This window comes from Syngnathus typhle, linkage group LG20 (assembly GCF_033458585.1).
Source record: "Syngnathus typhle isolate RoL2023-S1 ecotype Sweden linkage group LG20, RoL_Styp_1.0, whole genome shotgun sequence".
Taxonomy (NCBI): domain Eukaryota; kingdom Metazoa; phylum Chordata; class Actinopteri; order Syngnathiformes; family Syngnathidae; genus Syngnathus; species Syngnathus typhle.
Window position 1 is genome coordinate 5914672 of NC_083757.1, and position 17812 is coordinate 5932483.

General features: G+C 46.0%; 1 protein-coding gene across 3 annotated transcripts in view; it reads right to left on the minus strand.

Annotated features, from left to right (window-relative positions):
* LOC133144894 (poliovirus receptor-like) overlaps positions 1–17812 on the minus strand; it is a 62353-nt gene that overhangs the window by 16985 nt on the left and 27556 nt on the right. For all 3 annotated transcript variants that reach the window (XM_061267921.1, XM_061267920.1, XM_061267922.1), the window contains exons 2-6: positions 14052–14164; positions 13007–13250; positions 8821–9114; positions 8257–8374; positions 7662–7810 (exon numbers count right to left, since the gene is read on the minus strand). In XM_061267921.1, the coding sequence (XP_061123905.1) occupies positions 7662–7810; positions 8257–8374; positions 8821–9114; positions 13007–13250; positions 14052–14164 (918 nt within the window). The remainder of the gene's footprint in view (positions 1–7661; positions 7811–8256; positions 8375–8820; positions 9115–13006; positions 13251–14051; positions 14165–17812) is intronic.

Consider the following 17812-nt stretch of genomic DNA (forward strand, 5'->3'; position numbering starts at 1 on the left):
GGAAATGTGAAGCAGTTCACGTTTGATGCGAATCCCGGCGTGGCGCCGCCAGTCAATGCGGACATGGATGCCAATCAAACAGCTGGTGGTATGAAGTTGCGCGGAAGCCAAATGATTGCTCATCCCCGTGAAATAATAGCAACACTAATAAAGATGACGCGTGTGTGCGCGATCGTAAGTGTGTAAACAAGAGGATGGGAAATTGAAAGAGAGCAAAGACAGCGTTGGGTGATTAGAAGAAAGCATAATAAGAAAGCAAGGACACCACGTTCGTCAATAAGGAGGACAAGATTAGGTTAGTACAGAAGGAGAAAGAAGATGGAGTTAGTAAGTACAGCGAGATGTGAGGTTGGGATGAGCCAAAGAGATCCTTGGAAGTGGGCGGGGCCCGTCGGGACAGGAAGTCCACGTCTGCTGCGAGTGACACATGGCGTTAAAACGACAACTTGGCTTAGGCCGCCATGCCCTCAATGTTATTTATATTCAAGCGAGATGATTTCTGAGCGTTTCTCATATTTATGATGAATATTTCCCAGCAGCTTTCACATCGTGGCGGCGGCTGAGTGATGGCCGTCCGCCACCGCCCGGCGACTTTTTTAATCACGCGCTTTCCACAAAAGCTCAACCGGGCAGGCGAGAAGCAAGATAAGGACGATACTACACTATACAGGCCACTTTATTAGGTACGCCATCAGCGGAGGGGGGGTTAGGGTTAGGGGGGGGGAAGGGTTTTCCAAACAAATAATGGATGATAGTCCAAAAGAAACTGTGACTACGGTAATTCCGGAGTTGCAAATGGTAACAGTGATCCAGTCGCTGTGTTGCAAGAGGTTCAAAGCGGGGAAGTCAGCCAAACATTTCTTCAATGGCGGCAGGCCGACCGCTTAAAAAGCAACACGCTGAGAAACGTGACTGCGAGAGTCAGGCAGGGGGGCTTCCTATCACTCTCCGCATTAACGTCATGTTAAGATTAAGGCGTCCGCTACGGCGGTCGGGATAAACCCCGGCAGAGGATTTAGCGTGCGGCGAGGTAGCGGCGGCGAAATGGAAATGAAACTCGCGTCACGGCAGGATGCTGTTCGGTTGCAGCGAATACACAAACACAAACAGAGGTGGGAGGAAGTCTCATATGTAAGGCTTAATCTTCATATATTCTTTATCCTTTGCGTAGAATGACTAGCATTAGCATGGTAGAGCGAGATTCCACATGAGCTCAAGTTGCAATATGATTTTTCATAACGACTTGAGCGTTCAATTTGTGTTTTTCCCGGCGAGTGCGCGTAAAACAAAGAATCAGAGTGGTGGGTCTTTATGCAGCAGTTTGATCTGTGAATTATTCAAGTCAGCAAATGTTGTTTACGCGCCTGCCAAACAACCAGAGTGGATGAAAAAGAAAAATGTCTACAGTTTGGAATGATCTTCAACGCACATTATCATAATCCGGCGTTTAATCACGCCACTAATAAGATGCCTGATTCAGCATGCGGCTCGCCTTTATGTCTTCCATAACACACACATGCTCCATTTCTCTCCTTTCTAAAGCAGATGTTGATCAGTGAGAACAAAATATGCTGCAGCAACACATGTAGACAGGCAAAAAATATATCGAAAAAATATACAGAAAAATATTATACTGCACCCTGGTGGCCAAAGTGTACACACCATTGAGTTATTTATTTATTATATATATATTTTTTTATCATTTATTATTTATTTTACTTCTCATAGCACCCAAAAATCCTGAGATATTTTTTTGAAAGAGCAAAAGAGATTCTGACTCTAAAAGCTGCAAAAGTAATCCGAGATGAAAAAGTGCAGGAGTGATGGGTCCCATCGCCCGCCGATTTCCGTCGTCATATTAGCGCTCTGTCATCGTAATCATGGTCTGACCGGCGGAGCGTAAGTGCTTCAGTCCGAAAGTGGCAATCTGCTTTTGATTAAATCAGAATTTCCAGGCGCGCGATCGCCACTCCGGTATCGTTTTCTTGCGAAATTGCGCCCGGCGGGCAGGTTCAAGAAGGTCACGGGTGGTTCAGCCTATCCCGACACTCCTGATTTTTTTTTTCCCTCTCTCAATGAGAGGATGTTCTACATAAAGTATAATGGCCTTGCCACCGTGACGAGGAAAGGTCAGCGGGACGTTGCGGATGATTGAAATGTTCTAACTCATTTCCATTTTCTTACGTAGCGACGAGATGCAAAGCTAATTCTAAATTGCTTCTAACTTGACGAACATAAGTTGAAGTTGCATCCAATTTTTGGTTCTGAAATAGAGGTATGACCTTACACTGCATGAAAACACACACACACACACACACACACCATAAGTCAACCTGCCACAAATGCCTCAGATAAGCACTTTGGACAGCCGTGGCGAAGCACAACAAACAAAAGTCTTGAAGGGGAGCAAAGGCTCGACCTGAACAAAGGACTTCTAAACAACTCTTTTATTTTTACACTCGACTGCAAAAAAAAAAAATGCCATTCTTCTTCTCCGCAAATATATGAGGCTCTTTACGCAGCGACCCATCATTTCCAGACCATTTTACAGCTCCAGCCACACGCGCACACACACACACAAACACACAAACACACAAACGGGAGTGAAAGTAATTTCCGTTGTTTTTAAGCAGTGAATGCTTCCAACTGGGAGGATTAATGGTCTCCTCTTCACCTTTCTGGAACTGTCAGAAAACGTCAATGTCCATGTGTGCACAAAATACACAATCACCGATCTTACATCTACAGTTAGCTTTAGCCAGCTAGCACGACAAGCAAAGGTTCACATTTTGACAAATTGCTGAATTGCCGAGCGACTCGTAAATGTTGCGAAATCGACTTAAGTGTCTTCACGAATTATTCCCTTCGCAAAACGTATAGCGACAGACTGTCACGGGAAGAAATATTTCATTTAAATGTGTGATGATCCATCTTGTCACTGTGCTACACTCACACACATAGAGATGCCTAGCGTGGGTTCAGTGGTTTAATGAACATTATTGATGACCGGGCTTGAGCGAGGCGGGTGTAATTAGTGGCTTGTCTCGCACCTACAAGTCTGCGGCTTCATTAATTCAGCGCACGTGCGCGTTCGTATTCATGGGCACATCCACACACGCCCATCCGCAAGTTACGTACAAACACACACACCGCATGAGTAAGCTTTTGCATGCTTTTTTAGTCTTATTGTGCATTCGGCACGGTTGACGCCGATCAACAAAAGCAGTCGTCATTCGGGGCCTTTCGCCGGCCCGATCCGACCACCCTCCCTTCTGCCCACCCCTTCTCTCCTCTCTGGCTCCATTTATCCATCCCAGCTTGCTCTTAAATGCTTTGCGGTCTCATGAGTCCAAGTGAATCAGGACCACTGAGTGGGAGGAGGAGGACGAGTAGAAAAAGGTAAAATACACGAGGTCAGGATCCACTTAACTAGCATCCCAGGAAGCAGGATTAAGTGCTTCTCTTTGCTCCCTCTAAAAGTAGACTAATGGCCAAGACAAGCGCACTGAAAAGGGAACCAGGACAAGGAACTAGCAAGCTAGCAATTGTAGCTGAAATGGGCGATCCTAATATTTTGATGTTGAGGTTCTCCGAATCAACCGTTGAGTGCATTTCACTTTCCCGCAACATCTCCACGCCATGGGCACAAATACACAACGCCAAGAATGAATTTTTTTATATACAGCGCCGTGCTGCCAAACATATCGTACAGACTGCCGCTGCTTACAACAAAGAAAACAAATGGACATTTTATCCACTAATAGCTTTTGCTCACCTTCATTGTGACCATGTTCAGACTGCCTTTAAATGTAGAAAGCCACGGATAAATACTTAGCATGCACCGTACATAATGCAAGACGCAGAGACGTCCTTCGAAGATAATGATAAAAATAAAAAAATGTCGCTACTTAGACACCAGGAGACACAAAATCTGTCCAATGAAAAGCATAAATCTCAGAAATTAAAGTTGAGGGAGCCAGGATTAGGGAATTTATATTTTTTTTATGTATTTTTAGCTATTTTCTTATGAGCTATTTTTAAATGATCGCCGTAAGATGTTTTCATGGCTACATACACACGGCGTCACTCTCAGAGCCAATTAAGGTGCTTAGAAAACTCGGGTGCCCAGTTGCATTGCCGCCACAAAGCGGATTAAGCGTTGAAATGGGAGCGGTATAATACCCACTTGTGCTGCTGTTAATGACCATGTCCAGGACATGGAATGCAAGCACAACGTGGATCATATTGTACATCTGTGTGCCAGTAAGCCGCTAAACCTACCTGGCAACAACACGTCGGCTGGCGGCTTGCATGAATCCCTATTTGTATGCGCCTGTGAGGTTTGTTGAATGCTCTGCGGTTGTTTGAAGAAGAGCACGTTTGAAGCTGGAAAATTACCCAAACACAGAGACTATGTTTCGTTAGCCCTCCTGCGATGCCTCCTCATCCGGCGTTCGTTGATCATTCCTACACCACTTAAAAATAGCTCATAAAAAAATACCTAAAATATATTAGAAATCGGGCGAAACGAAACGAGCTCCTCCTCGGTGGATGTGCTGCCCACGGCGATGGCCGTCTGACCCCGATCGCCGTCCCCTACCGGCTAATTGAAAGGCGCTCAGCGGGACGGGAGCGTGACCTGTCTGGCTCGTCGTTACACGCGCACGCACGTACGCACACACTAAAACAAACGCGGGCTGTTAGAGCGAGACGCGGGCACAGGCGGCGCATTTTCCGAGGTGTCGGGTCACAAGGAGCCTCGAGTTACAGGAAAACGAATGGGCCCTACATGAGTGTGTGTTGCCAAAATATAAATTGTACTTGCTTGTGTAATTTCATGGATGTGGACTCCAGAGACAAAAAAAAAAAAAAAAAAACATACCATGTTGAGGATTTGGCGTGGCTTCAAAAGACTTTTAGAAATCAAATTGAGCACCAGCACGCTTTGGGTGTGTGGTAACGACTGCCTGCTTGGTGTTTAATTTGAAACATGTTGGAAAATACGTTAAAGTGTTAATTACTTTTTAGTCACAGTTCAGAAACACTTAAAATGCAATCTGGCCGCTTTCACAGAGGAAATGAAAAAGTTTTGAGAAGCTGAAATTGAGAGAAGTTGGATTTGAAAATATTTGAAAAGGTGTTAGAGGATTTAATTATTTCCAAACATACTCCTTAATGTGTCCCTGTTGCCGTGGCAACCAGCTACGAGTCTCACCTTGCCTCCCGAAAGACACAGATGACAAAGAATGCATTCCGTACGAGGAGAGACGTCGTGACCGCGCACGTGAAACATTTAAAGGGAAGATCAAATGCGATACGGTGTGTTCCTGCCTTTTTCATTCTTTCTCAAGTGCCTCGACAAGTGCGGCGCACAGCACACCCAAATACGGTATTTCTTTAGATATGCTTGTTCGACAGGCAAGTGCTAAATTGTATGCCCACGTAGCGTGACACTTAGCGTAACATTTTTGGTCTGCAGTCACAACATCAAGCCCACCATGCTCGTTTAAAGTTCATCAAAGTTAATTACAGCCGCGCGCGCGCACACACGCACGAGCGGCCAGTCGAGAGCTATTACATGCTCAGCGGAAATGTTTCACATTTGACGCTAAATTGGAAGCTAATCCTGATTAAGTGTCATTTGTGTGTTTCATATCCTGACTGCGGCCTCTTGCCTTTATTGGATCATTTCAATTAAGCGCCTATTACGCAGCGTGGCGTGACTAAACAAGCTAAATATTAGGGACGGTACTCGGGGTGATGTACACTAGTGCAGATTTCTTTTTTGCACACAGAATAAGAACTTTTTGTGACTATTTAAGAACTAATTTAAGACAATATTTTGCAGATTTTCACTATTCACGCATGGCAGGACTCTACTTTCCTATTAGCTAGGGCTTTGGCACCGCCTAGTGGCATTTTAGGGTGCTGCAGGAAGGTCGCAAAACTCCAGATTGACTTCAACCACGTCAGTGTTTGTCACGTAGAAGCTCCACGAGAGGAAAAGCATGTAAGCTCTCCACCCTCCTTACAAATCAAATATCAGAGGCACACCGCTGCTTTCATCCGACGTTTAGCAGAACAAAGTTTCGACGTACACAGGCGGGCAAATTAGCAATCTTGGAGGAACCCAAACGCCAGCGAGGCTCCGCTGAACCTCGCGTGGGTTGTTAGTTTGGAAGCACCATGTTCTGATTAACATTGCATAAGTGGAATAAGAATTAAGCAGATGAATCCAGCTATTTTCAACCATCTCTGGTCTTACACCGCCCTCTGCTGGAGATGCAAATAAATAGGGCCAAGGTGGGGCACAACGTTACAGTGCCCAAGCTAGCTAAGCTAACTCCTTGTTGGAGGACAACGCGCGCGCTGCGAGGGAATGCCACCCGAACAAGCTTTGTTCCAGCAGGAGGGACAATTCCAGATCTTTAGTCGTGATCTGTCACCCGTGTTCTAAACGCATCCGAGCTCTTGTTCCTCGCGCCTCCGATTACGCGCCGTAATCCCGCGCGGCGGCCGCGGGGGAAGTGTTAGCGAGGGACGATTTTGCCGAGCGGTCAGGCGAGACGAGCCGGCGTGAAGACACGTCCCTCGGGCCTGCCGAGCTGTCAGCTTTCCGACGTGTTTGGCGCGCTTGTGGTCTGGATCAATGTGTGAAGGTGATGGAACACGTAAACAAGATCATTTTAAAATGATTTGCAAAAAGATCGGCTCGAGCAAGCCGTATTTTCCTTTTCTTCAAAATGATGATATAGAAGAGTCGCCCCGGTTTCTTGTCAACAAAAGTGACAACAGGTGCTCGAGAATAATTTCAAAAGTGTGTTTTGAAATAAGAATCATTTGTTACTTACTGTATTTGGGTCAGTGTTCACTGCAATACTGAAGTCACTTCAACAGAAAACATTTGAAGGGGGGGGGGTAAAAAAAAAAAAGGGGGGAAGTCGAGGGTAGGAGGGGTAAAAAGCGAGCCGCCTCGCAAAGATGAAAAATGCGCCCGGACCCGCGATGAAGATGCATTAGCATTCTCTGAAGTGAGTGCAAAGAGTTGAGAAAGAAAGAAAGAAAGAAAGAAAGAAAGAAAGAAAGAAAGAAAGAAAGAAAGAAAGAAAGAAAGAAAGACCAAACGCCGGCAAACTGGCTCACACCAACTTGAAAGCTCGCAGAAGAATCCAGAAGGGCTCGACCGCGCCAACGCAGCAGGGCCACAAAGTTACGACTCGGGTGGGCGTTTCAGTTCAAGGCCTGAATGGACTTCGGTGGAGCTGAATCCACTTCTGATTGGGTTAAGGGGGAGTAGGAGGGGGGGTCATTGTTGTATTGTGTGGCCATGCTGAGGCGGCCCGCGTCAACCCACAAAAAAAAAGCACAGAAATCAATGCTAAAGATCTAGAGAGGCCTGCACCCCCGCAGTTCTCAGATCAACCTTCATCCCAGTGTGAGTCTGTGTGTGTGTGTGTGTGTGCATTATGTGCATTGTTTAAAACCAACAAGTTGACTTAAATGAATGTGCATGTTGAGGAAAATTCAAAGACTTAAAGCAGTGGTGGTTCTAGGGGGGGGGTGCAGCAGGGGCCAGGGCCCCCTTTAACTCAAGTGTGTTTAATGCACTTCAAGACAAGACACACGTGTGCAAGCCCAATAGCCGCCACCGGCTGACTCACCGATGACGAAGGTGGTAATCTGGTGCTTGGCGGCGCCGTGCTTGTTCTTGACCTCACAAATGAAGGTGGTGTTGACGGTGTCGTCCACCTTCCTCACCGTCAGCTTGTTGCCGTCCACCAGCACCGAATCTGGCAAGGGGCCCGACGCCCTGGAGGAGGAGGACGAGGGAAGGACAAGATGGAGGGAGCGTGGGAAGAAGGAAGACCGAGTGAGATGAAATTCTCACGTACAGCCGCAATGCGCGCCATCTGTGCGTTAGCGATGGTAAAAACGCCGTCGTTAACTCTTGTGCCGTCCTTGGTTATTTTGCAAATTTAATTTGTTTTTATTTTTTGGCAGCTGTAGCGCATTGGATAAAATCCTTAAGGGAACTACAACGCCCAGCAATCTGCTTCAAGATGTTTATTGCCACTGCCACTCAGATTTGACTGTCAAAATAAACAGAAAAGCGAAGAAATTTAACCAAGCAAGTGTTAGGTTCATGCTAACACACAATGCCCCAAGCCATAGACGAGCTAACGAAACTAGCATGAATGATACAATGTGAAGCAACGGATATTTTAGGGGAGATGAAGATGTGAGCAGCCATCTTACGCGGTCCAGGTGACGGTGGTGGGTTGCGGGTTGCCTTTGGCCGTGCAGACCAGCACGGCGTCCGAGCGGCCCATGAACCAGTTGTGGTCGTAGCCCTCGATGGAGACGGAGGGGGGGTCTGCGAGGGAAGAGTCGGACCACATACACAGTTGACCGAGAGAAACACACCAAGTCTTTCTAACGTTATAGACTTCTATATAGACGTCTTCTTTTGTTAAACGACTGAACGAACGGAGACGTGCTACATCTGGGCGCGGCTTCCTCGCCGCCGCCGCTAACGACTCTGAACCTGTTTTAATCCCTTGTAAATTAACAAGACATCAAAAGGATTAAATGTACGTGTGTGGCCATCTTGTTCTCTTATGCTAATCCTAAAGGAGGCATACTTTTGTATTTTAAGACTTTTTAAATGGCTTCTGGTCGTGCTTCTGGAGTGGCTGCCCTTTCATTAAGTGTGAAAAGAAATCTTTTGTTCTGTGAAAATTTACCTGAGACCGAGCTGCTCTGAATTATGATGTCATCAAACAATGTGTGCGGCTAATATTAAAGGTGTGTGTCTCTTACACTCCACAGAGAGCCTGAGTTGGTGCGTCCAGGTCTTGTCCTGGGTGCGCTGGTCCACCATGCAGGTCACCTCCCGGCCGTCGTCGGCCGGCGTGGGCACCAGCCGGTACTCGCTGCGCACGGTGACCGTGCCATCGGGCCCGGCGGTGCTGCTGGTCGTGTGGTTGCCCCCCACCGACGCCAGCCACTTGATGGTCGCCGCCGGCTTGGCATCTGCCGCCTGGCACTGCGCCACCACCATCGCCTTGGTGCCCGCCTGCACCGTCACCACGTTGGCAGAGTTTTTGGGTTTGGCTGCGGAGGAGGAGAAACAACCCGTGATGAGAGAGCGGCACCATTGCTGCTATTTGTTAGCCTGTCTATGACATTTTGCATTGCTTGTTAGCATAAAGCTAAAGAGACCGGTAGGAGTTTCACCACATTGTTCGGCTCTCGGCGTAAACGTCAGGAAAAAAGGAGCCTGGTGGGTTTTATCTGGGTGACATTTTGGACATCAAGTAATGTCTTCAGACATGAGGAAAAGACAGAAGATGAGCAGATGCCACCACAATGCGCGTCCCACGAAAGGAGCCGTCAATCATCTGGCAAATGTCATGCTATTTGCTTTGGCCATGAGATGCATCGCCTTGCTTTGCAATATTTTATTTATTCATTCCGCAGCTTCCCCGGAATGACTTTCCGGCCTTTCTTTGTGTGCTTCAGATTGCGTCTGAAAGGTTGCTGATGATTTCCCGAGCGTCTAGCGGCTATTGTGTCCCGGGTCGGTAGCGCCTACGCCATCTCCACAACTACAACTATTTGGCCTTCTCGCCTTCCCAAACAGGCTCTCCAAATGCGCTTCTTTATTATTACTATTTTTTTTTAACCGTTTGCTTGTGCGCTCACAATGACGTGAGCTTGATGAGCAGCTTGACATTTCCGCAGCGACACAGACAGATGCGCTTCATCTTCAATAAACTCCTCTCAGACCATAACATATATTTTCCTTGAGTCTCCGCGCTTGGGCGAACGGATGAAGGATTGGAAAGCGATGCCTTTCGTCTTTGGCGGGTCGCCAGTTAGCGTCGCAAAGACGCCAGGGCGGCCGCTGGAAGACATCTGTCGCCCTGGCAATTTCTTCTAATTAAAGCAAGCGACCCGCGTCGGCGCTCCCCTCGCCTGACCCGTACGTGCGCCATTCTGCAAACGACAACACCGGCAGATGTCACCGGCAACGTTAAATCCACTTAATAACTCACTAGGCGTGTTCACGGACGCTTAAGCTTGATGACAAACACGGAGGGGGACATTAGGGACTTGTTAATGATTGATTAATCAATAGATGAGGTTGGCCCCTCGAGCGCAATTCTATTTGTTGAAATACATGGGGGGGGGGGGGAATTGCAGAATAAATCAGAATGGCAATATTGAGGAATTAAAATATCATTGATGGCAGATTTTTCCTCTCTCGCGCTCTCGATTGTATAAGAGCAGCTTGTAGGTCACGGCGGAACAAGTCATTTGGAGTGGCTGCCATATTTAACCTTTATCAAACACGTGCAGAACCTGCAATTTGTCCACGTCGCGCTTTAATTCACAGCGCGGCTCTCTGCGGCATGAATGAGAATTTAACAGCGGTGTCTTTTTTGGCGAGCGCCGTCGGTGTGGATTTATTCGGCGATCGGGCGATGTGTTGTTGCGCCGGTGAAAAATGTCGGCTAGGATTTGTTTGTCGCACGCCGCCCTTGTCTCGGCCGAGATAAACGTCTGTTTGTCTCCCGGGCCGCTAATAAAACATCAATATTGAGGAAGATGGCGGAATAGTTGAGAGTCGCTCGGCGGCCGAGTGACAACCCCTAATTGGCCGGCTGAAAATGTCGGCAAAATACATTCATTTGTCTGATTGAGACTCATTTTGTTTTCATTGAAGACGTGAGCGGCTCTGAAAGTGGCTGCGATATGACCAGAAGCGGCCTCTGCATTAAAAAAAAAAAAGAAAAAAGTTATTTTAACACAAGTGCTGATGTGAAATCAGAGCAAAATTGGGCCTCCGCTAAGGAAATATATTTTCAAAAAAGTATATTATATATATTTTCTTTTAACCGGAACCCCATATATCACGTATAAAGCTGTCATGGGTGTACCTATTATTGTGGCTGACCTAAATATACGGCTCCCGGCCGGTTCTTTATTGCCGTGCATCAAAACTCGATAAGATTGCGTTGCGTGGCCGTGCCGCCGCATCCGCTAATCGGATTGTTTGGCGGGATTATCTCTCGGAGTGTAAACAAGACGTGATATGATTTCTGGCGCCTCGCCACCGAACGTGACAAAACGCCGGCCGGAACCTATATATCGAAATTTAAAATTTATTGAATAAGATCAAAGGCCTTGATCTCGACAAACTGATATTTGCGAAAGGCATTAGAAGTAAGGTCGGCTAACCCGAGCAAACGTGAAAATGTTTTTTTTTTTTTTTTACCATGTGAAGTATTTAAGAAATTCGACCTTGAGACATTCTCGCATCTGACACTGGTTTTATGTTGAAGGACAAGTTTGTTTCTGAAGGACCACTAGAAATACACAAAAGCGGATACTTGTAAAGCAGTATGGCGGACGATTTGAGTCTTTTGAGGTAAGCTTTCTGGAATCTTTTGATTTTGTGCGTGTGTGGAGGAATCAGACAGAAAGTTCTAAAAGAGCTCCTTCAAATCCAATGAACTAATTTTCTTTCTTTTCAGGCTGGGCTTGTTAAAACTTTTTCCACGAAATTTCACGTTGCGGACTAAAAGCGGCTTCCGCCGCTGATGATTTGAAAACTACTGATCCAATTCCAGGCCTGAGCGCCGCTTTTTCTCTGAGCCGATCCACAAAAGGCTGATTCAACAAGCGAGATGGAGTGTTGACGATTGAAAAGCCCACGCATCTTTTTTTTTTCTTTTCATGCATACTCTGCCTCCTCTCTGTTCTTTTCACCGACATACCTGCTCTGATTGTGACAATTTGCGCAACAAAAGACAAGACGAGGAGGGCTTCATTTGCGCGCTCTGGTGAACACAAACATGTCAAATAGACGGGACAATGAATTCGGTAAAACGCAGCGGTGGCGTTCAAAGTGCGGCCCTCTCGCAAGCCCCCCCCCCTCGTCCGTCATTATCGCGGGAACGCTTAACGCGCCGGGATTCCTTCCTCGCGTCGATCTCGCCGCGCTTGGCTGCGCTGCAAATGGCCTCTCATGTGGGAGGATGAAAAACACCAGCTGTCTACGATTACACACGGCGGGTGCTCCCCTCCCGTCCACGCCCCACTCACGCCCCCCTCGCGTCACCAGCGTCGTCGTAAACATCTCGCTTTTAAGACGACGAGGCGCTCGCTTGTGGCGTACGGAATCCACGCTAACGCTACGCCGTCATCACTTGTTAAGCACGAGCCGACATTTTGTTCCATGAAATTGCCGTGTCAATCCAATCTTAGACAAGCTAACAAATAGCATCGGTGTTGCTAATACGCACAGGCATAGATTCTTTATCCTCTGCAAAGAAACGACTAATGTGTATCGTACGCATGTCTGCAGGATTCTGTACAGCTCCAGCTGTTGTACAATGTTATACAGTTATATTGGAAATCAAATTTTTGTACATTTTTTATTTTATTTTATCAGCCATGCTCAGTGCTCACCAAAAGCTGTGCACGCAATCCAAATTATAATGGCAGCCGGGTGTTAAAATACACAATCCAAAAGTTTCAATATTGGCATTTCCGTTATAACTTTGAACCAAAAAAAAAAAAAAAGGCTTCAATGAAATATGACACACACTGAGAAATTAATGATTTAGCTCCACGTCTGGCATGTGGTCGCTAATTTTAATATTAATCACGTTTGCATGACTAAACTATTAAACCGAGCGTTGGGAAAAAACATTTTCATGCAGTTTCTGAGGGAGCTGCAATTTCTGCTTATAAATAAATGAATAAAAAGAGCTGTTTAAACAAGGCTAAACTGATTTTACACGGCAATCGCAGCGCTTTAGCGGCAAGACGGCCATTTTTAATAAACGCGGTCATGCTCGGATTCACCGAGCGTGCTCAGGAAATGTAACGACGACATGATTGAATTTCTAGAAGTCTTTCTCCTTCCTCGCTCGGCTTCGGACCGACATTGGCTTTAAATTGCTCGGTCACGGGGACAAAAAAATGGACAACTCACCCAGCATGACGAGCGTAGTGGTGGCCTGTTCGTTGCCCGTCGGGTAGGTGGCGTACTCGCAGGTGTAGCGTCCGGCGTCGGACATGCGCAGGTCAGAGATCCGGATGGACGGGTTCACCAGCTTGTTGTGCAGGAAGGCCACGCGGTCCTTGAAGGCCAAGTCTGGGAAACTCTGGCCATACATGGGATGGAAGACGGCGATATTGTCTCGCTGGCCCTCAGTGGGCTCCCAGATCCACGACACCTGAAAAGTATATATATTTTTTTTTACATGACGTACAAACTCAAGACTAAGATCAACTGGAGCCGTGACGAAGGCATGGAGTTATTTTAATGGCCACTTTGCTGGAATATAATTCGCAGCAGTGTTTGAAAGGCTCCACGCTGGTGGAGCTGGTATTCATATTTGAAACGGTATCGTGTCGCTCATTGATCCCTGCGATGATCGCTCCCGCTGCGACTAAATGCCACGGTCAATTAAAGCGGCGTGAAGAAGGCGCTAAAGGTTCAATTCGTTACCTCATCTTCCTCTCCTTTTTTTTTTTTAGCTTTGAGTAAAGCTGGCTGATTTATTGATTTGCTCAATGAATTGGAGTTCATTTTTCTTGCAATGTGTTAGCAATTAGATGTTTTTATTTTCAAATTGTATTTGATAAGTGCCGCACGAGCTTTATCACATAGTTCCAATAATTAATTGGCTGGCCAATTATAGCTCTTGTATAAAATCAGCCGCAACCTTTTTTGTCCTTCTACGACATTCCAGGATGAAGAAGAAAGTTCTTGTATCGCCCAGGAACCGCACCTCCAATGAGTCCACTGCGGACAAATTGAATATTGATCGCAAAGAAGCAGGGCGGATCAAGCAAATGTTTTCTTGTTTGCTTCTTCGTCGTCTTGTGGAGCTCGAGAGCTTTGGCCGAATGCCCAAACAAACATTGGTGAGTCAATGTCTTGGCATGTGTGTGAATGAATCCACATATATACTTACATGTATACAAATTTTATATTCAAATAGTATCATTGTATTCAATTGATAAAGACTGACCTGCGTGAGTTTGGTTATGCTATCACTGTCGATGAATTGACAGCGCAGGTCCACCGACTCGTTTGGGTACGCCTCCAACTCCTCCTCCACGCGCACCTTCTGAGCGCCGACACCTGGAGACCAACAAAGACGGACTGTGATCCCCAAGGAATCGGAAAAGTGTGTAGATCGGGGGATTGGCACAAAGTGTTGACTGGGGGGCAGTCCTAGTCGTCATGGTAACAAAAGCCTACTAAAGTCCTAGTCATCATGGTAACGAAAGCCTACTCGCCATTGGTCAACGGAGTGTGGGTTTGGCTTCCGGTCATGAGATTATTATGCAGTAATCCCTCGTTTATCGCGGATAATCGGTTCCAAAAACCACCCGCGATAAGTGAAATCCGCGAAGTACGGTCACCAACAAGAAGTACCGGGAGAACAGAAAGATGCTAATTTGCAATCGTGCTAACACGCAAAAACGGACTTCTAAAGGAATGTAAACGAACATTTGGAGCAATACTACATTGTCCTAAAGGTTAGACACGTGTTTCCTCAATTTAGAAGTTTTTATTTTGACTTTTAAATTGTTTTTTTAATTTGGAAAAAAAAATCTGCGATGTAGTGAGGCCGTGATAAACGAAACGCGAAGTAGCGAGGGATCACTGTATTTCTAAATTGTATTGCACACACACACAATGATTCAAATTTCAGAGTTTTTGTTACAATGGATGTTTTTCTTTCAATATTGCAACTGCTATTTGAAGTGATTTTTTTTCAAGGTTGCCTTCTGAATTATTTTTCAACAAGGAGAAAAATCATTTCCTCTGATTTATTATACATGAATGTCTTGGTCTTCGAGGATAGCTTGAAGCAAAAAGTCAAATGCCAATGAACTCTAAATTACTATGAAAAGCAGTTTATTGATCCGCTTCAATTCGAGTTGGTGTTATCTTACGATTTTGACCAGCCTTCACTATGACATATGGTTATGAATATATTGTATGAATAAAGCCTGAAGCAGTTGTTTTCATCGGAAATGGCATCGTACAACATCACAATATTGATTTGAATTCGATTCATTCTTCAGGCACTGGTTGATGTATATTTACAGACGATCTGTGTGTGCGTGTGTGTGTGCTTTATTACAATAAGATGCATATTAGACAGTCATTGAAGCATGCATCGCCCGAGGGAGACAACAGCCTTGTCAAACCGGTGATCCACTAACACTGCACACACACAAACACGCAGCGAGTATACTGTACATGCAAAGTAGCTTCATGGTGCGTGAAAACAAACACAAAAGCTCGACCGTGAGCCGACAAGCTGATTATTTCAATATTTCACTTTCTGTCATTATTTTGTCTTGTTTGTTTTTGTTGTTGAGGTTTCCTCTTTACGCTTCGGACGGATTAATTCCGCTTAATTAGACACGTCGCCACTCTGTGTCGCTGAACTCTCCAGATACAAGTGAAATGTGTCATCCATTCACTATCAAGTAGCATTCATGGAATGTCAACGGGGGCTGGGAATTCGAGTTCCAGTGTGGGATTTCCAGTTTCGGAGCGTCACCGTCAAAGTGGAATGTCAAGGTTACTGCGAGGTCAAATTTTTGAAGCAGGAAAAACCGGCATGTAATTCAACTTTGTAAGCGTTATTTGATTGACTATATATGTTTTGTGACCTTTTCCCACATAACAACAAACTGACGGCAGTCATCACACTTGTCTTTTAAAGGCTTCTTCTTACTTGCTAGCAGCGTGCAGATTGCTGAATGCTGCTCTCAGGGGGTGTCAAAGGAGGCTGAGGCGGGTGCAAGGCTAAATGAACCCCCGCTGCGCCCGGCCCCCCAAGCAGCGGCAGGATGAATCACGCTTAATTGACATTTACAGGCTGGTGGCATTTGCTTGTTTATCCTCCCACATGTCAAAAGACAAGTAGAACGTTTTCCCGTCGCTATCTTGTTTACCGACAATTTCGCCGGGGATTCCCTAAGCGAGGGTGCGCAAGTGCTCTCCGGGAGGTCGAGAGGAAGAAAATGAATGCTTAATAATTACATATTTATACCCTGAAATTTTTCACTCAAAGAAAAAAAAATCCCCAGACACCCAGGACGCCTTTTAAAGCCACACACATTCAAAGTCATAAAACAGTGACCACAACATGGCAAAAACAAAAACTTCCCACACATATTTTTGCATTGGCATTTCACCTAGTAATGTGAAGTTCCACGCGCTAAGTTCAAATTGGTTCAAAAGCTTTGTTTACTGAAGTGGGGCCATTTTTCGCTTCTTCCCGTGCGTCATCGGCAAATGATGAATGAATTAGTGGAGTGCAGCACAAGACAGATGATAAAAGCTTTTGTTTAGCGATTCGGCTGACGCAAGCAATGCGTTTGAATACAGGCAGCAATGATGGCTGCTCGTCTCTCCGCACTTCCAAAGTGTTCCCGGGCCTTTCCGGTTCCCTATCTCGCCATTTACGTGTTCATCCATGAGTGAAAGAGAAGAGCGCATGAGCACCGCCCGCAGTCGTTCAGGTTAAATGTGTGATAACTTCTCTCGGTAATTGCTCGTCCCGCAGCTTTTATCGTCGACGTGGGTCGGGAGGGGCCACACGGCGCGCCGCTTGGTCGCCCTCTCAAGCGTGAACGCGGCGTGTTACGCCAAGCGGCGGATAGAACGACAACGACGCTAACGAGGACAAATACGCGCCGCCGGCCACGGGATGAGTTTATTACCGCTTAATATTGTTCTAGAAAAAAAATTAAAAAGACAACGTATCTAGTACAACAGTTTCTTCAAACTGTATCGTGAAACGAATTTCAGCATTGACATGACCTGAGTAGAAAAAAACAATATATAAAAATGCACTATGTAAAAATATGATAATAAAATCCGCCGCCCACCATTTGTGCTGAGGGTGTCGAGCGATTCTTCCGAAAAGACATTTCACGGCACTCTATATTCAGAAAGCAACAGGATTACGAATGATTGACAGAGCGTAATCGGAGCTGTTTAGCAGCAGGACGGCTAATAAACACTGTCATGCGCGGGACAAACGTTCATCAGCGGCGGAAATGAATGCCAAAAGCAAATGTTCGGAACCAATCAAGCGTTGATGTTGATTAAAAGCAAAAGAGCTTCGGCAAGGACGCCGTAATTAGCCTCCATTGTTGATTTTCCCTAATCTGCTTCATCTCGAAATGCTCACACGCCTTCTTTGTCGTCGCGACGAGCAGGTGACTTAATTCGGAACGAGCCGACGTTAAAAAAAAAGTGATTTGGAAACTTCTTATGAAGACTTGGAGGACTGGATCATGCATAATGGATGAGATTGGACGCTGCAGACGCTTCCGAATGAAATGGGACTCATCAGTGGGGATTAAGCGGTGTGCCGAGCGCTACTCAGCCGACTTTCCGAGCAAGGCTAATGTAAATGACGCCGCCATACCAACTCGGGAGAAGCTCCCGTATATCATAAGCCCTTGTTGATTGGAAAACTGTCAACACATTTGGAAATTGGGCCCAACCTGTGGCGCTCTCATTTCCTGACACCCACGTCACTCACCAGGCCAAACAAGCCCCGCCTTCTAAAAGCAAGGCCCACAAATACCTGCACATTTTGCATTGCTAATGTCGTTTCAGCTGATTTCTTAATTATTCAACAGGATAATCACTTGATTCTAAAAATGCGAAGTGGAGAAAGCCCTTGGATTCAGGAGTAATTGTAATCAGCGAGACACCCGCAGCCATTCATCTGGAGACGAGCTGACATTTGGC